Genomic DNA, 21905 nt, shown 5'->3' with positions numbered 1-21905 from the left:
AAATCTCTTGTGTTGCATCCTTACAGCCCAAAATCGTCGAGTTCCAGGTATGGGTTTTCTGATTTTCACTCTTTTCTACTTGATTTTGTACTTTTACCCTTGATTTTTCGCATTTGATTGTGTTTTTGAAATGGGTTTATGGTTCGGTCTCTGCTCTTTGTTCTTGCTTAGCTTGTGGATTCTGTTGTTATAGGTTGTGTTAATGATAGTCATTGTCCTATTGCTCTTGTGCTTAGCTAAATATTCCTTTCATTTCATTCTGAACGTTGAGCTGTTGAGATGTTACTATTGGTTCTGGTTGAGGTTGTGATTTCTCCTTTACAAGATGTGCATGTCTTAGATTGATAATCTGTGGGAAGACTCTGATAGGTTCAACATATTGGTTGTTTGTCATATAATTTTTTTCATAAAATCTGCCTCAATGTCCTTCATCTGCTTTCAGGATAGCTACACCATGTTGTTCATGTGTTTCCTATCCTAGGCTTGGTTTTTCCATATGTTTGAACTAAATTGCTTGCTGTTTAAGTGTTTGAAGTTCACTTGGTTGATTGATATCTCTCTCTGTTAACTACATGGTACTGACTGGTTATGCGCATATATTGTTATATGTTGTTGTGGCCTTTTCTGATTGTTCACAGATGGCTCCTTCACCTCAGAAGAAGAAATCTACTGCGAAGAAGGCTGACAAAAGACTTAAGATGGATCCTAGATTGTTTAGGTCAGTTCACCATTTTGAGAGATACAAGGATAACTTCTTGAATGCAGGAATCATTCAAGAGAGATTTGTGGATTTGGATGATTTAAGGCAAACTTTTATTCCCAGTTGTTTTGAAGGAAGAGGATGGGACAAACTTTTAAGTGATTTCCCTTTGGTGTGTGAACCCCTGATTAGAGAATTTTATTCAAATGCTGTGATAAAGGAGAATGAGTTAAATTGCTGGGTTAGAGGGAAAGAATTCATCTTGGATGCACATGTCATAGATGATGTACTAGGGCTTGAGGGTTTGGATGATGAGGAGTTTGTCAATTTCAAGGATAGGAGTGTCTCTATTGAAACAGTTCAACAGAGAATAGGTGGGCAGAGAGAAGGGAAGTGTTTGAATACCACTGCCTTTCCAGTGGACATGAGGGTTCTAACCATAATCATGATGTTTAACCTTTATCCTATTAGGAAGTTGACCACAATCAATTGTGCTAGAGCAATTTTTCTGATGGATCTCAAAGAGAAGAACTTCATAGATATAAGTTCCCACATCTTTGACATCATTGTGGATGAGACAAGAACAACATCTAGACCAAAACTGATCTTTCCCAGTCTTCTAATGAGGATATTTCGAAGGAAGGGTGTTCAAATTCCTCAAGACATCAGTCACATGTCCACACCCTCTGCAATCAACAAACTTACCTGCAAAAGGATCAGTGTTAGGCTCCCCGGAGAAGAAGATGAAGGTGATGAAGGAGAGGAAGTCCCAATGGAGACTGATGCAGAGGCAGCAGGGCATGCATCCACCTCAACACCAAGGAGGAGTGGCAAGAGGTCCAGAGTTTCAACTTCTGCAGATGCACCTCCAGATGCTTTCCAGATCATTCTGGAAAGGCTTGATGGGATCAGGGCAGTCCAGACTGAGCATTCTGACAGAATGAGAGCCATGCAAGACCAGATTGATGTCTTGGCTGCTACACTTGACAGCTTCACAACTCAGCATGACCAGTGACCCTTTGGCCATTCCATGTCAAAAAGGGGGAGAAAGTTCATTGATAATTGAAGCAGAAAAGCAGCTCTTGAGGGGGAGTAATTTGTTGAGGGGGAGTAATTAGTGTTTTTATGGTTTTTATGTTTTTAATACACTGGGTTTTGGTGTATAACTGTTTCTAACTTTCTTCATATACTCTTGGATAAACTTTTATATATGTTTGATGTTGTTATTCAGGTTCTTGTTGTGTTTGTACCCATATGCTTTTGTAAGCTTTGAGGGTTTATGTTTTATGCATAAGTTTGTAGGCCTTGTGGTATGTACCATGCTTAAGTGCAGCCTTTATGCTATGTGAAATCAGTATTTTAAATCCAAATGTTCTGCATTGTGGTTTATGTACTGTCACTCTTGTGCCCTTGTAGGATTGTTCCTAGATGCATATGCCTTGTGTGCTATGCATTGGTTGAGTGTTGTACATACAAGTGTCTTGCCTTGTGCTTGTTAACTTGTATGTCCTTGTGTTCATTCCAAGTGTGAATGAACACTGTGATCACTACCTTGTGGTGTTCACCTGGTTGATCAAGCCATGGTTTGTTTATTAACTCCATCTTCTGCTTGATCTCATATTGCCTGTTTCATATGCATTTATAATTTTCTGCTTACAATGATCATGGTGTATTGTTGTGTTTCAGGAGTTTATGTTCATATGATTCAAGTGCTTCACAGCTTCTAGAATTAGGTGTGAGTGAGTTTTGATCAACTGTTCCCAACTCACATGTTAAGTCTAGAGTCTGTTTTAGGGTTTTGTCACGGAATAGCCAAAGGGGGAGATTGTAAGGTTGAAATTATTCAACCATCTAATTGGCTTTATTCCGTGCCAAATTTGCTTGTAATTCAGCATTTAGTAACCCTGTATTTAGGTGGGATTGTTGTAAGGGTAGTGAGTGAGATAGTGTGAAGATTGCTCAAGAGTGTGCAAGAAAACAGAGTGTCGCGGCTGGGACTCGCGACTGGTCTCGCGGCTTCAACCCGCCAGAAGATGCACACGTGCCAAGCATGCTGGAAGATGAACAGTCATGCTAGCTGGAGCACTACAGGACAAAACAGGACAACTGGCCATACGGTTAACTCGCGACTGGAACTCGCGACTTAGTCAAGCCGCGAGGTCAAGCCGCGAGCCACCCCTGTTTTGGAAAAAACCTGACGTTTCGCATTCCACTCCTCTCCAGTATAAATACCCTTTTAACCCACGTTTGAAAGAGAGCTTCCAGAGAGAATTTTGAGAGAGAAACCCTAAAGAAAAACCAGATTGTTTCACCCACAATCTCTACCTTAGAGTCTCATCAAAATCCCTCACTCTCTTCCTCTCCATTGTCAAATCCTTGAGAGGCCATTATACCAAACCTGGTTCTCACCATTATCATCTCTGTGAGACAGACGTTTGGAGTTCTGGGAAGCAGTTAGGAAGGAGCCAATATTCATTGGTTGATGCTACGGTGTAGTAGCGGAATCCGGAAAGCTAGAAAAGAAAAAGGTTCGGCGCAACCTCGTTGGAGCAAGAAGCTTGGAGGGCTTAGGTGCATTGGGTAGATTAGGCTTGGAGGGTCTATTGCTGTCCTTGTATCCCAACTGTATTTTCTAGTGGATTGATTACCGCTTGGAGGGCGGCGGAGAGGTTTTTCGCCGAGGTCTTCGGTTTCCTCTTCGATAACATATCTGGTGTTATCGCTGTGTTTGCATCTTCCTTCCCCTCTATCTCTGCCTTTACATTATCTGCTGTGGTTTATTTTGTTGTGGCTTAGATAGTTGTTTAATCAATTCCATGTTATAGCATATGTTAAGTTTCCGCACACTAGTTGTTTAACATATTGCTTGTGTTGATTAAATTGGTTTTTGGGGGTCTAAACGTTCAAAAGTGTTTTTGTACACGTTTTTGAACTTTCAGATAATCAGTGAGATAAGGGGGAGGAATGCTTACCCGAGTGGAACGACGAAGTTCAGGACCAATAGGAGACTCAGGAGAGGGTGGTGCCACAGGATCCAAGACAGGCGGGTCATATGCCGGAGACAGAACCGGAGATGAGTCGTCTGGAGAGGCAGTCGATGCTGAAGAATCCTCCACAAGTTCAGGATAGAGAGGGAGGAAAAGATCAGTAAAAATGGGAGACTCTGAGGAAGAAGATGTAGGAAACTGCTGAAGACTCGTGAAAGGACGATGTTCCCAAAACTCAACATGACGGGAGACACGAAGGCGATGAGAAATGGGATCATAGCAGCGAAACCCTTTTTGAGACACACCATAACCAAGGAAACAACAGAGACGAGGACGAGGTTGGAGCTTTGTTCGTTCATGAGGAGGAAGAGAGACAAAGCAAGCACAACCAAAAACCCGAAGAGAGGAGTAGTCAGGAGTTTGACCATAGAGAAGCTCAAATGGTGATTTGTTGTGTGTAGTTGGTGAAGGAATACGATTAATAGTGTGCACAGCAGTGAGTGCGGCCTCACCCCAAAATCGCTCAGGAAGAGAGGCAGAAATGAGAAGGGTGCGGACAACATCAAGAATGTGACGATGTTTTCGTTCTGCACGACCATTTTGTTGAGAGGTGTAAGGACAAGACCGCTGAGGAAGAGTACCATGTCTGTCTAAAAAGGATAGGAAAGATTTATCATTATATTCTTGAGCATTATCTGATCGAAAGACTTTAACGGTGCGATTGAACTGTGTTTCAATCATTTTATGAAATGTTTGGTAAATAGACACAAGTTCAGACCTATGGTGAAGCAGATAAATCCAAGTATACCGAGAAAAATCATCCACAAATATGACAAAATATTTAGATTCCCCCTCAGTGGGAACAGGTGCAGGACTCCAAATATCAGAATGTATAAGATCAAAAGGAGCAGAAGAAAAGGAGTCACTTTTATTAAATGGCAATTTTGTTTGTTTACCAAAATGACAGGAAGTACAATCAAATTTTGAAAACTGAACTGAACCTAAATGACCTTGAGAAGCTAACAATTGAAGACGAGATAAGGATGGATGACCAAGACGAGCATGCCATAGATCAGGTGAGGAGGTGGCAGTGGTAGCAGCTGCAGAAACAACTTGTGAAGGAATCTTCAAGTCATGAACCTCAAACATGCGACCAACCTTACGGCCTGTCCCAAGCATTTGACCCGTCCGGGGATCCTGCACATCCACACCATGATTAGTAAATAGAAGATCTACGCCTAATTCGCAAAGTTGACCAACAGAAAGCAAATTGAGGGATAACTTTGGAATATGAAAAGTGTCACTAAGGGATAAACAAGGAGAAGAGATTGTTCCTTTATGACTAACAGGCATAGGAGTTCCATCAGCAGTGTAAATGGTGATTGGATGTTCTAAGGGTGCCTTATCAGAAAATTGGGATTCATCAGGAGTCATATGGTTACAACATGCAGTATCAAAAAACCAAGGTTGTTTACCTGAGGTGACAGAAAGGGCAGTGGAAGTGCGGGATAAAACCTGTTGAACAACTGCCTCAATATCAGCCGTAGTAAGTGAGGAAGCCAAAGATGGACTTGTAGGAACCGATGGATCTGAAGGACATACAGCAGCTGCCTGAGGAAGAGAAGCTTTATTCTGCTCTTGCACAAATTTCTGTAGCTTACGACAAACAGAGATGTCATGGCCTTTGGCACGGCAAAACTTGCAGTGAGCACCTTTGGAAGATTGAGAGGTGGGACGCCCGGAGTTTACTCGCGGAGGAGCAGTGAATGCAACAATGGGAGGCTGTGGTGAGGGTGTAGCCAAGACATGATCAGATGATGTCATGTGATAAGTGGGCCGACGATTCTCCTCAGAAATGAGCTCCTTTACTGCAGCATCAAGAGAAGGAGTAGGAGACCGGCTAAGTAGAGAAGCCCTAGTAGGCTCAAAATCCTCACGTAAACCCATCATGAAGTGCATAAATCTACGGCGATCCCGATATTTGACAAAGAGCTCAATGTCCTTAGAACACACCAGTGGAGGATCTGCAGCAGAGAGTTGTTCCCACATAGTAGAAGTCTGAGAATAAAAATCAGAAATAGACTGACCTGTCTCTTGGCGCATTTGATAAAGTTTTGATTCAATGTGAAACTCCAAACTTGAATCATTAGTGCAGTTATAACGATCGGCCAAAAATTTCCAAGCAGCCTCAGCAGTTTCAAGACGAGGAAGAAGATTATGAATGGAGGGAATAGAGGTATTGATAAACCATGATAAAATCTTACTCTGAATACTCTCCCATTCTTCTAGACGTTCTTCATAATCATCTGTTGTAACAGCAGTCTTGGAAGACTCTTCAGCAGCTGTGGCTTTGGACTTAGGGTTTGGTACTGGCTTAGGAATTGAACCAGTCACATATCTCCACAGTTTACGACCCTTGAGAAAGATAGTCATATTCTGAGACCATGCATGATAGCTAGTAGGACCATCCAACATAATGGTGATAGGACGTATGATATCTCGTTCACTTTGTTGAGCCATAATGAAGAAAATGATCAAAAAGTGATATTTAGATACCTCAAATGCAGAAACGGAGTCCAAAATCAGAATCTACGCGAAAAACTGAGCAAGACAGGTCCTGTTGAAAAATTTTGACTTGGTCAACGGTCAAAGTCAAAGTCAACGGTCAAGTCTGGTCCAGTCAACGGCTGACGTGGCAGGGTGACGTCACACTAGGGCTGACGTGGCAGTTCGCGAAACGGATCTGGCGCGTGGGGCGCGTGTAGGCGCGTGGGGCGCGTGGATGAAGTCTGATCTGGCGCGTGGGGGAGCGTGAGTGAGAAGGACGGCGCATGGAGGCGCGTGGCGGCGCGTGACGGCGCGTGACGGCGCGTGCTCGTGAGGCAGAAACTTCAGGCGGCGCGTGGGGGCGCGTGTGAAGTGTTTTCTGGCCGTTCTTGGTTGGGTTTTGCTCGGGATTGTCTGTTCTGTCACTCAATGCCTTTGCTTTGACAGTTGGATGAGCAGAACAATGAGATCCGAGATTTGCTGGGACTGTGGGCGTGACGGCGGTGACTCGCTTCTGACAGTGGCTACTGGATGAAGGCGAGGGCAGCGGAAGAACGCCGGAGATGTCCACAGGAACCAGGAAGTCAGAGGATTGGCTCTGATACCATGTTAAGAATATAAAGTGTGAAAAAGACTGAATAGTCTGTATATTGATGTGTATGAAACAATGTACAATAGAGAGCCTTATATAGGCTAGATATGTGTGCAGTACAAGTAAAAGGAGTAAACTACAAGTACAGTATACTGGGCTAAGCCCAATGGGCTAAACTAGTCTAAGCTATACACTAACAAAAAAAATCAAAATTAGAAAATATATCCAGTCCAACTAAATGTATGTAGCTTCTTCCCTCTAACTAAGCTACCAACAACATCATGATTTTGAGTTCATTCCTTCAAAGGATGTAACGAAAAAGGAATAACTTATTTTAGTACTAAAAGCCTGTCCACTCATACACTGAAGCAGAAAAACTGGCTCGTAACTCTTTAGCAAAACATAAATATCATTTATTATCTGTAGAATACTCTCATCAAGTATGATCTGCTGCAAGTGTGTGTGGAACAGAAATTTCTATGCTTTGTAGCAAAACATAAATCTCTGGTGTTGTGCAGGAGCAGCAGCTCTGCATCAAAGAAATAGAAAACAGATTTGTAATCGATCGCTCCTTATCAATAACAATTCTGCAGCAAAAAAAATTTATTCTTTCTGTGGCTTTCTCTTCTCATTCTCACAAAAATTTATGTTTTACTACCTTACTTCCTGCATATGTCAACATAATCTTCAATTATCCAAAGAGAAGGATGAACCCAAATTTTTCTGGTCTCACGTATATTATATATCCTAAATTTTCAGTTTTGTTTCTTTTGTTTTGATAATCAACCCAATAACATAAATGCACAGTTTTTTTTTATTTTGTTTTTTTATTTTTTTAAGGTTCTGGGACAAAGCGCAAAAAGAGACAAAAATACCAAAGCATTGCTCGAGTCAAGAAAACCACAAAGGACACAATTTTGGTATAGTTCTTTAATTATGTGCAATTCCTTAACTCTTCCAATTAAATATAAGCACATAGTTACATTGAACAATAAAGTTGAAATAGCATTATCTTTTCCATAGAAAATTAAATTTTATACAATTATATATATTTAAATTTAATTGAGAATCTAATGTAGAGTAGCTAAGAAACTCTAATTAAGTTTAACCTCAAAAATAAAACTTACTCAATACTATGCAAAGATAATCAATCCACCACAGCAAGTTTCTGATACTCCTCACCAGAGATGGCCATTTCCATTATAAACTCAGTGTTCAAGATTTCCCCATCATTATTCAAGAAAAACTTCATCATATTCTTTGAAAACCCGCTCACCATTGCCACCCCCTTCTGCATGGAAACAACCGGCGTGGACTGAGAGTCCCTCAGATTCCAAAACACAATTTCAGGCACCACAGATCCATATCCTTTCTCCCTAAACTTCCTTTGTATCACTTCATAGTCGGTCTCCCAATCATTCTTCGAAGCTTCATCAAACTCCATGTCACTAAACACAAACACCCTCTTAATCATCTGGTCCTCCTTCAAGTTCCCATCCACAGCCACTTGCAATATATGATCAAACACCTTCTGAAAATCGGTGTTCATAAATTTTACCTGCTGCGAAAACCTCATCTTCGATTTAAGATCATCGCCTTTAATTATATGAAGCTGAGGTTTCTCGCTAAACGTAATAACCTTGCCTTTCCACGGCTTTTCACTCAGTTCCGAAACCAACAACCCCAATGCAACAGACACGTTGAAAGGGGTGCCCCACATGCTCCCAGAGACATCACAAACGGCGAGGCAGTTCCTCAACTTGCCTTCCTTTGACAAATCCTCCACCATCCTCTTCCATTGAAGGTCTGCAACTTCAGCCTCAGCTTCTGTTCCCTCTATCGCAGACTCAATGATCTCATGGGGAAGCAATGCCCCCGCAGAGATTGTTGATTTCCTACATTTAACATCTTCTAAATACTTCTTAAATCGCTCTTCATCATGCTTAAAGAATCTTTTCATGTAAAGCCTCATGGCCACCGAAGCAACTCTATTGTATGGAAGCTCATTCCAACGTTTGTCACTCATGTACAACTCAGGCAACTCCAACACCTTCCTAAGTGGTACCAAAACTTCCTTCCTTAACCTGTCACGCACCCTATATGCATAATGTGCCTCTACAACGCCTTGGTATTCCGAGTACGACTCCACGGGGAAAACCCTCCTTGCAATACTCTCACAAAGCAAAAGAGACCTGTCGAACGAGCAATCAATTGAAGGGCACCACTTGGCTGCAAGACTGATCTTGTTCAACTGCCCTGAGTTTAGGAACTCCATGTCAGCCTTTAAATACTTGGCAAACAAGTCTGATACGCTGTTGTGCAATGAACGAAAATCCATGTCACGATTATATCTCTCAAGGGCTTTGTTAGCCATAGCCAAGCGCTTCCTTTCCCTCAGCCCCTGCGTAATTTCCTTGGCGACAAAATTTGGCTTCACATTGTATTTTTTGTTACAATCATGCTCGTGTTTTTGCTTCTTACGAATATCAGGGCCTTGTAGAAGTCGGTAAAGAATCTCTGCCAAGTCTTTGAAGTAGCCGAAATTAGCAAAAGACTCCAGGTTGTGGACTAGGGTTTTAGGGTGGTTCATGTGGAGAAAAAGCGCTGCTGTGTAGAAACCTTCTTTGTCAGACTTGCCGCTGCCACGTACTCCTCGGAGATTACAGATGAGCTTAAGGGTGGTGAGGGGATTGTGTGCCCAGGCCAGTTCAAGTCTCTGTTTCAAGGTCTCAGGTGGCGTATCGGGCACGACATGGAAGAAAAAATCGAGGCAAGGATTGCCAGAGGAGAGGAAGGTGGGTGAGAGGTTCTCGGTGTAGCCCCTTGGGGGTGTTTGGTGATTGGCTTTGTTGTAATCGGCAACCATGAGGTCCATGAATGGGTCACCAGTCTTAGGTTCTGGTTGGGGGGTTTGGTTATAGAGCTCTGGGGGACCAAGAAGACCCATTTGATCATCACTTCACATCAGGGTTTGATGAAGTTTTTAGGGTTTTAGTAGGGTTTAAGATTGTTGCACTTGGGGTTTGATTGTAGAGCTCTGTGGGACCAAGAAGACCCATTTGATCATCATTTTGAACAACATCAGGGTTTGACGAGGTGAGAACATTTGGGTTTGATAAAGTTGTTAGGGTTTTTGAAGGGTTTAAAAGCTGTAGGGTTTTAATTCTAATTCCAATGGAGGAAAAAACTTCATGAATAATTGGGTTTCTCTGGTTTCTTATGGGGTATTTGACGCAACGCAACATGGCTTTCTTTCTTTCTTTCTCTTTGTTTTCCTTTCAATTTGCAGTGGCTAATTTCTAATGGGGACTAGCTCCTGCCTTGAATCCGAAATGTTGTGAATTTGGAGGGCTTTTCTCAATTTTGTGTTTTTTAGGCAACTAGATAGGAGGGATTTAAAAAATGACTTGAGCTCCACGTTTTAGCGTTTCTATTTTACCTTATTTTTTAAAAATAATTTTTCTTATCATTTATTTGCATATTATTATTATTATTATTTGGGTAAATCCTACTAATATCCCTTGAGATTTGGACTAATGCCAACTAAATCCAAGACTTTTCAAAATTAGTCAATTTGATCCTTAAAACTAACTTAGTCCCTAAATAGTTAATTATTTTTTCTCAATGGTTTTAGGGACTAAATTGGCTTTAGGAATCAAGTTAATTAGTTTTGAAAAATTCGGTTTTAAGGACCAAATTGACTTTAGGAACTAAATTGATTAGTTTTGAAAAGTCTCAGTCCTAGTTGAAACTTCTTCTTCATTATTATTATTTAAATAGTTACCATATTCTCCATTTTACTGATAAGATCTGAGTGCCCATTTATATGTTAAGATTCGTTGAGTAAAAATCAGTCATGGACTCATGGCGAAAGGATAAGCACCTGTTTGGTAGGAGGATTTTTGTTTTTATTTTCAAAACAATATGAAAACAATTTTCAAAAAATTGAAATTGAAACTAGTATTCAAATAATATTTTTTACATTATACGTGTTTAGCTTCCATTTTTAACCTTTTTTTTTTTTTAGAGACCATTTCTATTTTTGATTTTTTTTATTATAAAAAATTACCAATATATATTATTGATAATAATATAGGAATAGAGCTTATGTTTTTTTTTTTTTTTTTTTTTTTTTTTTTAATGATAAGCTTTCTCTGTGATTTTTTGGACCATTTGGTTTCACAAAAATCAAGCTAGACCAGTTACAAATCCTCTTCCCTTGGATCGGGTTCTCTTTCAAGCCAACCAAGCTCTGCAGGATTTCTACTCATGAGTTCAACCTGCTACTTCTCAAGCTACTAGATCCTCTCACGTTTAGGTTTCTACTTACTTGGTCTCCACCTTTGGCTTCCTCCCACAAAATTAATTTTGATGCAACTTTATTTAAGGAATTAGGGTCTGTTTGGTAGTGGTGCTCAAGTGTTGTTGTTCAAAATGATGTGAAAACTGTGGTTTAAAAAGCGTTGTAAAAATACATGTTTAAAGTACTCATAATACAAAAGAATGTGTTTGGTACTATGTTTCTAATAACATATTTTCAAATGTGAAAAAATAAAATTTTGTGTTTGGTATATGTATGTGTTTAACTTTGCTAGACATGCAAGACATGTTAGCGGTTTGGTAATGTGGATGGAGGATATTCCACCACAACTTAATAATTTACTTGCATCTGATTTTTATTAATGAAAGCTTAGTTTTTTCTTCTTAAAAAAAAAAATTCAATGGTGATATTTTTTTTTTTTTTTTTTTTTTTTGTGATAAAGATATAAGCACCTTGATTTATGAGATACAAGAGTTTGGATAAATCTGTGAGATCCATTATTTTCAATTTATTTACAACTGCCATTAAAATTATTTTCTGTATCTTGAAATCATCCTCTCAACCATTTTATGAACAAGGAAAATAGGATATAATCTTCTAAAAACGATATTTAGAGAACATCAACCAAATAATAGATTCAAGTGTAAGGCCCACTATTTTATGATTTACAAAACAAAAAGACATATTTAAATTCTCTTACGAAACAGGCCTTCAATTTTTGTTTTTCAAATAAATAGAAAAGTCTCACAAAATATATTTATGTATGATTACTAATAAATAAATAAAATCAAAATAAAAAATGGTATAAAATAATTTACCTAATTTAATTAGAATTATTTAGAAAAGATAAAATCAAATTTAATTAAAATTTGTTTAGTGTTACTGTGTTAAGTTACATTTCTAACTCCTAAGAAGTTTAAATATGCAACTCTAAAAACTAAATTAAAAATGGTGCTCTAAAAACCAAATTAAAATATAAATATTAAAATAGTGACATAAAAAATGGAAAATTTCAAAAAATTATGTGGTAGTTTTAGAAAAGTTAACAAAAAGTTAATGTCTTTTATTTTATACTATAGTAGCTAACAGGTGCAATCACGTGACAGTTAAAGAAAAAAAAAAAGGCATATATCTATTCAATTCACGAATTCAACTTTACTGTATTAACTAGTTACAGGTCTGCCTTTCATCTTTCTCAAAAAAAAAAAAAAAAAAAAAAAAAAAAAAGGTCATTGCCTTGCATGGGTTATGTTTATTTATTTATTTGCAAATATATGAATGAAACCTCTGTAATTTTGGAAAAAGTTTTTCTTCATTTCATGCTCCTTTGAAAAGTGCCGAAAAATATATATTTTTCAAACTCAATTTAGATTTTTTATTATATTTATTTGACTTTAATAACTGAAAATGAAATAATGTCATGGAAAGTATTGCGTTTGTTCCTTTTTAGCTGCATGTGGATTGTGTATTTTCTTTTTCTTTTTTTAAGAGTTAACTCACATGAACTGTTGGTATTTGGTTGTATTATATTAGTTTCTAAATCATACCGGCAGTGGAAAAAAATTGGCATGCTAAAAATCACACATGGAGGCTTCAAAAAGGAAAAAAATTACTAGGGGAGAAGTGCCATTAAAGCTAGAACCATTGGCTATTTAGGCCTGGCCGAGCCAATCCAAAATTTCAGTTAAGCACTACTCAGAGAATTTACTCCACATTTGCAACTCATCAATAATAAAACTGACCCTTAGAGTAAACATTGTCAAGAGCACGAGAACATAGTCACATACACAAGGTTCCCCAAATGCTTCAATAGCTTGAAAACAGTATCCTCTTTTGTAGCTTGACTTGTACATGCAACTCTTCCCTCTACTTGTGTACAGAAGGCATTGAGCTTCATGTGGCAGCAGGAGTGTAAGTGTGTATCAAACTACAATGTGAATAATCTATCCTTCCAAACTTAAAGGCAAAATTTATAAACTTAATGACTTTACCAGTTCCTGTATCCAATTTGCTGCATAATAGAGAGATAGACACAAATTTGTTTTTGCTTCTCTGTCAAAGACTTCCAACCAGCTCCAGAGAAGTACTGGTATTGCACAAGCCAAAAAAATATCAATGCACTAGGCAAACCCAGCAGTATTGACAGACTACAAGAACATAAAACCCAAACCAAATCACAATAACAAATAAAAGTTATAAATCAAGATAAAACTAAAAATATCAAAAGCTACATTGAATAATTAAAATTTAAAAATAACAATTTCATATGCAGATTGGGAGCATTAAATTTATAAAATTGAGGTCAAATTCAAAGTTTTACTAGCAAGGAAGAATTCCCTAATATAATGAAATTAATATAAAAAATTCTTCTTGCTTTTTTTCTTTTTTGTGAATAAATTAATTTGGATCAAGTTATAGAAGAATATGATAGGGATATCTTAGCCATAAATTTAATACCCCAGAGCATCACACAAAAAGGTCAACAGCACCCACGTATCCGTCAGCTTCACGAAAACCAACGGAAGACTTAGGCCAACGACACCAAACATGACGGCCCTATAATGAAACTCAATGGGCACCTCTGTAAGCCAATGGGAAACCATCGGACGGGTTAAGGGCCTGACGGGGAGGAGAGGCCGAGTGGCCTGTCTTGGTCCCCACGAATACCTATATATGGAAATACCTTGCATGACACACAAAATAAAACCCATTACTCGCTTGTATCTCTCTCATATGGAAAGACACCCTAAAATCTTGGAAACCTTAAGTGCCAAGCCCTCCCAACAAGGAAAAATCCCTACTTTGAAGGGATTTCGATTCACCACTCGCAACTATGTAAGAACCAAACCTCCACCTTTCACAGGTACGCAGAAAATCCCTAGCTCTCTCACTAAAGAGTTCATAGAGATTTCTCATTCGCTAATTTGACCTTCGGAGGGTTTTTGGCCAGTACCACACCAGTGCCTTCTGTTTGGTCCTTTGTTCTTACAGGTATCCATTGAAGTGACTTGGAGCCTACGACTCACTGACGATTTTTGCACATCACCAGAATACATGAACTTAAGTAATTGACCAATCCTCATCAATTATTAAAAAATGATAGTAAAGGAATGAAAGGTTCTAATGTAGAGACAATCATAACTAATAACACCCCAAAAACAAAAACAAAAACAAAACCAAAAAAAAAAAAAAATGCAACAGAAGCTCTTCATAAGAGAATGATGAAGTTGCCTATTGTTTGTCTAAATTTATTAAAGCACAATTGAACACCTCAAACAATACCAACTCCTCCTACCCCCACCCTTTTTCAAAATTTTAAGAATTACAGGACTTAATAATGACATATTTGTCAAACCTACAATATTCTTTTTTTTTTTTTTTGGTAGAAAGGAAATTCATTAAACAAACAAAACTAAGCAGGAAAAGAAGAATCAAAGATGGTCCTGTTAACATACAAGCCATCTCTGTCCGAGCTTAACAGCTCCAAAAGATCCACAGGCGGATCTTGATACAAAATAAAAGATCTCTCTTGAACAGTCCCTATACTAGCCAAACAGTCAGCACACGAATTAGCTTCACGATAACAATGCATGATCTGGACATGGGGGATTTGGGAAATTAACTTCTTGCAATCATCAATAAGAGGCAAAACAGAGAGATTATTGTTTGTTGACCTGGTAAGGAGTTGAACAACAGCCATGGCATCAATTTGAACGTTAACTGCATTCAGCTGCATGTTTTTACAAACCATAAGACCATCTCTAAGGCCCCACAACTCTGCAACAAAACTATTCAAACACCCAAGCCTCCTAGAGAAACCCCTAAGCCACTCCTTACTCATTCCTGACCAGACCACCACAACCAGCTCTGCCCGAACTAGCTACTGCAGTACCATCAGTATTAAGACAGTATCATCCAACTTGGGGCTTCTCCCATCTGACACGAACCACCTTTCTGCTACTTGCAACTTTCGGAGACAGCCCACAATGCTGAAACTCTACAGCTTGAAACAACGCATCCTTATGGACAGAAGACTGAACATGTTGGTTCTTAAAAACCACACCATTTCTATGTTTCTACATAAGCCAAATAGGAAAGGGAAAGACCATACTCCAAGGGGGTTGGTTTGGCTGCCCACTCTATTCCCAATAAACTTACAGTTTTTCTCAAGCCAAGAACTCAGGTTGCCCTCATAGAAGTTGTTGTATTCGTGAATTCCCCATTGCCCCCAAGTAAGTTTAGCTACCTCACAATCCTTCAATCTATGCAGAATGGATTCAGGTTCCCTTTGGCACAAAAGGCAGGTAGTCGAGTCCTTTATACACCTTCTAACAAGGCACTCTCCCACTCCGATACTATCATGCAAATACTGCCAAATAAACATCTTTATTCTAGGCAAAGTGTCTAATTTCCACACCCAACTACCAAGAAAAGAACTCCCGTCCACCACACTACCCGAGGCTATAGAGTAAGCATAATTCAAATCAAAATCCCCTTTCTTCGCTCCTACCCAAAACAACCTGTCTCCTTCTTGGTTAGCTCTAATAGAACATGGAATGGAGTTGATATCCATAAGAACCTGACTTGGTAACACAAGGGAAATCCTAGACCAATCCCACCCATGCGGACCAAAAACATCCTTAACCCGAAGAGATTCATCTTCAACAGTGAGAGGGCCATGAATAATTGATCTTAAAGAACCATTGGGGACCCAATTGTCATGCCAAACACTCAAAGTGCTATTTCTCCCCGGAATCCACCTACTCCCCTTCTTGAATACTTCACCCCCTATTTTCATAGCCTTCCAAGCCCTAGAACAAGGGAGTCTATCACCATTCTTGGCCTTAAGCCTACAGTTAGAACAATATTTTTTGTTAAGAACTTTAACCCACAAAGCATCCTTTTCCACATGGAATCTCCAATTTAGCTTGGCCGACAAAGCTTGGTTCCTTCCCTTAGCTGATTGAATTCCTAAACCCCCTTCCTCCTTAGATTTGGTCACTTTATGCCATCCCACCCAATGAGTTTTTTTGGCATCTTTCGTCGACCCCCACAAGAAATTTCGATTGACCCTATCAATGTTGTCAAGCAACTTGTTCGAAAGAGCCATGCACTGCATAACGTACGCTAGAATGGTAGAAGTAGATGTTTGAATCAAAACAGCTCTACCAACCAAAGAAAGAAGATTGGCTTTCCAACCAACAAATTTATTCTTAACCCTATCCAGCACAAAGCTAAGATCTTCATTGTTCGTTCCACGATGCTTTATGGAAAATCCGAGGTACTTACCAAGGTTGGGGGTGGAATGAAATCCTAATATATCACATAAGGATTCTCTAGTATCAACATCAACATTTGGGGAGAAGAACACCCTTGATTTGCTATCACTTATGGATTGCCCAGATCTAGCACAAAAATCATCCAACACATCCCTAATGGTCGAGCAATTGACATGATTCACCTTAGCAAAGAGCACCAAATCATCCGCGAAGAAAAAATGCAAAAAAGCAACCCCACTTATGGAACTTTTGACGGGGGTCCAGAACTTTTCCTCGCATTTCTCCTCAATAAGATGGCCAAGGGCTTCTATACAAAGGATGAATAAATAGGGAGATAGTGGATCGCCTTGCTTAATTCATCATGAGGGAAGAATAGGCTCCATATTCCCTCCATTAAAAAGAATGGAAGTAGACATCGACGATACACAACTCATTATAAGGCTAACCAAATTTTGGGGAAGGTTTGCATTGATTAGCACTTCCCGAATAAAACTCCATTCAACCTTGTCGTATGCCTTCTCCAAATCCACTTTGATGGCCATGTAACCCACCTTACATTTCTTGCTACTAATAGTATGGATGAGTTCTTGGACCACAATGGCATTGTCCACACTTCTCCTTCCCAGGACAAAAGCTGACTGAAGAGGGAAAACAAGTTTATCAAGGTAAGGCCGGATCCTAGCAACAATAATCTTGGTGACCATCTTGTACACTGTGTTGCACAAACTAATTGGGCAGTAATTTCCCAATTTCTCCGGACCCGTTATCTTGGGGATCAACACAATATTGGTGCGGTTGAGGTAATCCGGGATTTTACACTTTATGAAAGCTTTTTTCACTTCTGCTTTCACCGAATTCCCCACAATAAGCCAGAATCTTTGGAAAAATCCTGCATGAAGTCCATCTAGACCTGGTGCTTTGAAAGCCTTCAAAGCCCAAAGCCCATCCTTAATCTCCACATCCGTGACCATAGCACCCAAATTGGACCTCTCTTCCTTAGTCAAAACAGCTTGCCACTTAGAAGGCCGAGAGGGGTGGACAAAGCAGACGAGATTGCCCCCAAGCATCCATAACAATTCTTGGGAAAGATAAATCTGAAAGCCAAACACTATGAAACTTGAACGGCCTAGGGAGAAACACACCAGTACTTGGGTTTGACTCAAGGAGAACCAGGCAATGGTCAAACACACATCTAGTAAGGTGAGTTACTCTAGCATCCGGGTGAGCAACATACCACTTAGGGTTGGCAAAGAAGTGGTCAATTCTTTCTTGGACAAGAGCATTGACATTCCGTTTATTTGTCCAAGTAAACCGGGGTCCCACAAACCCCATATCAATCATATTACAACAGTCAAGCACTTCTTTAAAAAGCAAAGACTTATTTGAGCAAACACTTCTACCCCCAAACTTATCCCCTTCAGTAAAAACCTTATTAAAATCCCCAGCAATAATCCAAGGCATGTCATGCAGGTTAGCAACATTTTTTAAATTATTTCATAAAATGCATCTTTCATGAAATCTAGGGCTAGCATATACAACAAAGCAAATGAATTCAAAATTTGACAGGGGTCCTTCACCAAAACATGGATTTCTTGCTCTGATATGGCCAGCTGAGTCACCTGAACTCTTTCCGAATTCCAAAGGAGCCAAAGACCCCCCCGCGAATCCTATAGTCTCTGTATGAATTGCCTCGTCAAATGGAAGCTTGTCAGTGATGCCTCTGGCTTGATCACCCCCAATCTGGGTCTCCATAATGATCATCACAACTGGATCATGGTTTTGCACCAAGTCCCTAACATGATTCTGAAAGGAGGGCTTCAAAGCTCCTCGACAATTCCAAGCAATAATATTCATGATTAAACAATGATTGGGAGGCGAACATACATCAAATGGAAGGAGAAATATCGCCTCCTCCATCAAATTCCATCCGATCATTCGCACCACTTCCATCATCTGTCCTTGCCCCAGCATTCCCAACATCTTCTTAGCAGCAATTGAGAGTAGATTGAACTCTGTGATGGGTTCCATCATCCTCCTCACTGTCAATCTTTCCTCCGGATTCACTCTGCAAAGAATCGAAGTCACAGAATTTTTTGGCAGAATATTCAAGACCAATTTTTTTGTTTTCTCCACTCCCGGCATGTCTGAGTGAAATTCCCACCTCAGGTCTCTCCTCTGTCCCTAAGTTGTGTCTGTCAGAGGGAGTAACCCCATTGTTGAACTTGATGTGCATGTTGGATGAGCCCGAATTTCTTCTGCTATTTTTCTCAGCATTTCCATGATCCTCCCTTACACAAAGATCGCCCACGTTGTTGTTGGAGTTAACCCCGAATATGAATTCTCCATTCACCTCAGTTTTGAGTGCTGAGATACTTGCGAACCAAACAGATGGAGTGAGCACGTTATCTCTCAGATTTGCGGCAGAGATTGGAGAATGTTGGGGATGCCTAGCACGAGCAACTTCTTTTTTGCCCTTAACTGAGTTTGATTTGGGCTTTGCTTTGATTACTCCACTGTTATCTCGGTTAGCACCTTCAGAAAAGACCTGACCTGAGCCCATGCATGCAAGCCCACCTGAAATAGAGGAAGGAAGATTTAGTGAGCGTGTTGGGCTTGAAGGACTTAACCTTATCTTGGCTTGGGCCTTTCTCTTTCCCTTTCAAATCCAGTCTTGACCAACGGCACAGAACACTTTTGTTGGTCGTCTTCCACACCAGGTAAACTGCTTACACTACTTTTCACTGCCCCTCTGTTGTCTTTCTTTTTTTGTGTAACCACCATCTAGGGTCCATAGGCTTCCTCAGACTGATCCCCCTCCGGAGTGTCTCGAGCCTCAGACTGAGCTCCAGCTATTTCCTCAGTAGCTAGTGGTCCTGGATCCGCTTTTTCTTTGTCGTTTACCACAACAGAATCTTTCGGAGGAGATTGTGGCGGTTTGATGGTTTACTAACAGACCTCTCACCGGTGCCCTAGCTGTCCACAGGAAAAACAGAGCTTATTAACTCCTTCATAAACAACAGCTTGACTATGCTGCCCGATCTTGATCATGGTGGACAAAGGTTTGCTAACATCCACTTAAACACACAAGCGTGCATATCGACCCCTTGCTTCTGTCGCAGTGTGCATGTCCACCCTGAGAACCTTTCCCAAAGCTTTACCAATATGCCGGAGGACCTCCCCATCATAATACTCGATGGACAATTCATTTAGTCTTACCCATACTACCATCGAGGATACCTGAACTTCTGACAGTTTGAAATTCACTTCCCAACGACGAATAGATAGAAAGTGCTCACCGATAAACCAAGGTCCTTTCATAAGCACCATCTCTAGATCGTCCCTGACCACAAATCTTAGCAAATAAAAGTCTTTACCCAGGTCCACCATGTCAAACCTCCCCGATGGTTTCCAAAGACTCAAAAGCTTCTCATGTAAGAAATTATATCCCGCTGTCTTTCCAAAAACTTTCACAATAAGTGCTTTTGCCCATGGAGCTTGAATGCGCTGTTTGGTCTCTTTTGTGAGACTAATCACAGCAAGACCTTCCCTAATGTCCTCAGTCTCTTCATCCAACTCAGATTCTGCCTTCGTTTGATCCGAGAAAGCAAGAGATTGGGAATAGGCCCCCAGTATTTCTCCCACAAGTTTGTCCTTAAATGAGATCTTATTAGCGTGGAAAGGTCCTTCACGCTGACCAAGGCTGTCTTCAGTAGTGCCATTGTGTGAATCCTTAACCTTCTTTGTGCTTCGGACTAATTCATTTTCTTCTTCAGGAGAGCGTGCACGAGAGCATTCCATTCGACTCGTGAAAGTACTTTTTTCTTCTATGAAAGTCTACCATAAACCTGCAATATTCACCCATGTTGTAAACAAGTAAAGCAAATGTTTCGATTTCAGTGCACTACCATGTCACATAAAAGATGAGTACAATAATACATCAAAATCCTGTAACAGATAGGTAGCATATGGATTGATAAATATATCTAGACTATGAATTCAACACCTTGTATGAGAAAAGCTCATTTGAAGGCACGAATGCGGCTATGTATACTATTGCAGGACCTTCCAGACAAAAAAAAAAAATGCTGAGGGTAACAAACAAAGAGTTTTGATACCTTTTTTTTTTCCTCCAAAGTTTCACTCTTCCAAAGCCTCTCAAACTTGCTTCTAAAACCTTAATTGCCATGTCCAAGAACAAGAAGAAAAACATAAAACGCAAAAATATACATTCAGTCCCTAGATTTTGGTTCAATATCTATTTTAGCTCTTGAATTTAAAAAGTTCCTTTTCAAATTCAATTTTTTTTTAAAATACACTCAGTTAGTCCTTTGTGAAAAAATAGTGACAAAATACCAAAGAGAAATGAAATGAGAATAGAAAAAGAAGGCCAAAATACCTCAATACTCAAAATACTCAATATTTTATTCATCACTACATCTATTCTTTCTAGTACATTGAGTAAATATATATATATATATATATATATATATATATATATATAAAAGGGCCCTTTCTAGTACTGGCAGAAAGTTAATTATAAAAGTTGGAATTTGGATTTGTTCCAAAGCATTTACTCGGCCTTCACTTGCAATATTAACTTTCCAAGCATGAAAAGTTACTTCCATAATCTTCTTGTTTTTGGAAAATATATAAAGCTATATTAAAAATAATTCTTTCAATTTGAGGGAGCAAAGAAACGTAAGGGAATACCAAAAATTGTCTAAAAGTAGTAAAAAATGACATGTCAATTATGGAAGTAACAGAGGGTAAGATTTTGAATAGAATAGAATAAAATGACAGAAAAAAATACAAGTGGCAAACCCTAACTAATCTGTGGATAATCCATCGGCAAATCCCAAAATATTTGGGACTTCGCCTTTGTTGTTGTTGTAGTTGTTTATATTAAAAATTATTCTTAAAAAATAAAAAATAATAAAAATAAAAAATAAAAAACCTCTGCTTTACATAGTACCTAGATTTGTCAAGGTCTGTCACCCTAGCCAGAAATTGCAAGCCTTTGACATTATCATCTAGGATGTACTTTTTCCTGGGTTAAAGTTACTACCCTAGTAATGCTTAGCACATTGGCTCAAGGGCATGAAATTTTTCCCATGCACTTTCCATTGTGAGATTCAAATTTAAGACCTCAAAGCCCCAAACCACTTAGAAGTACACCCAATACCACTTGACCCCCACCCCCTATGGTGAGGAGTTGACCATTTTACAAATAAAACATCAGTTTCTTGATGTTGGATAAAATAGAATGAGGCATTAGATTTCCAAAGAAATGTCGTCCAATAAACAAGTTTGTCAAATAATAGTTCCAAAATGCTGGGATCACCTATGAATGCCCAACCTAACCATTTCATCTGATAAAGAACTGGGTCCCAAGTCCAGACACCGGATACTCGTAAGTTGTCAAGTGCAAGTGTGGATGTCTGAACCACACAAAATTGTTTGGTAAAAACGTACAATAAGT

General features: G+C 39.4%; 3 protein-coding genes across 3 annotated transcripts; all 3 read right to left on the bottom strand.

The window, feature by feature from the left end:
- Positions 1 to 7973: 7973 nt before the first annotated feature.
- On the bottom strand, positions 7974 to 9773 carry LOC126696059 (uncharacterized). The gene has a single exon (XM_050392843.1). The coding sequence runs from the start codon at positions 9771 to 9773 to the stop codon at positions 7974 to 7976; it is 1800 nt and encodes a 599-aa protein (XP_050248800.1).
- A 2987-nt stretch (positions 9774 to 12760) lies between these two features.
- On the bottom strand, positions 12761 to 19057 carry LOC126695028 (uncharacterized). The gene is made up of 3 exons (XM_050391632.1): positions 18046 to 19057; positions 13139 to 13233; positions 12761 to 13038 (listed from the first exon to the last, which is right to left on the bottom strand). Exons 1-3 carry the CDS (start codon positions 18566 to 18568, stop codon positions 12907 to 12909), a joined length of 750 nt encoding a protein of 249 aa, XP_050247589.1. The 5' UTR covers positions 18569 to 19057; the 3' UTR covers positions 12761 to 12906.
- Positions 19058 to 19501: 444 nt separating this feature from the next.
- LOC126696058 (uncharacterized) lies at positions 19502 to 20224 on the bottom strand. The gene has a single exon (XM_050392842.1). The coding sequence runs from the start codon at positions 20222 to 20224 to the stop codon at positions 19502 to 19504; it is 723 nt and encodes a 240-aa protein (XP_050248799.1).
- Between the last annotated feature and the right edge of the window lie 1681 nt (positions 20225 to 21905).

This window comes from Quercus robur, chromosome 8, assembly GCF_932294415.1.
Source record: "Quercus robur chromosome 8, dhQueRobu3.1, whole genome shotgun sequence".
Classification (NCBI taxonomy): Eukaryota; Viridiplantae; Streptophyta; class Magnoliopsida; order Fagales; family Fagaceae; genus Quercus; species Quercus robur.
The sequence above is the reverse complement of the archived record's forward strand: the minus strand, read 5'-3'. Positions and strand labels throughout refer to the sequence as shown.

Coding starts and splice junctions, on each gene's coding strand:
- LOC126696058 (XM_050392842.1), bottom strand. CDS start 20,224: ATGGAATGCTCTCGTGCACGCTCTCCTGAAGAAGAAAATGAATTAGTC.
- LOC126695028 (XM_050391632.1), bottom strand. CDS start 18,568: ATGCCGGGAGTGGAGAAAACAAAAAAATTGGTCTTGAATATTCTGCCA. Junction 13,234..18,045: donor GGAATTCGGAAAGAGTTCAG/GTGACTCAGCTG, acceptor GTGCAATACCAG/TACTTCTCTGGAGCTGGTTG. Junction 13,039..13,138: donor CAAATTGGATACAGGAACTG/GTAAAGTCATTA, acceptor TGCCACATGAAG/CTCAATGCCTTCTGTACACA.
- LOC126696059 (XM_050392843.1), bottom strand. CDS start 9,773: ATGGGTCTTCTTGGTCCCCCAGAGCTCTATAACCAAACCCCCCAACCA.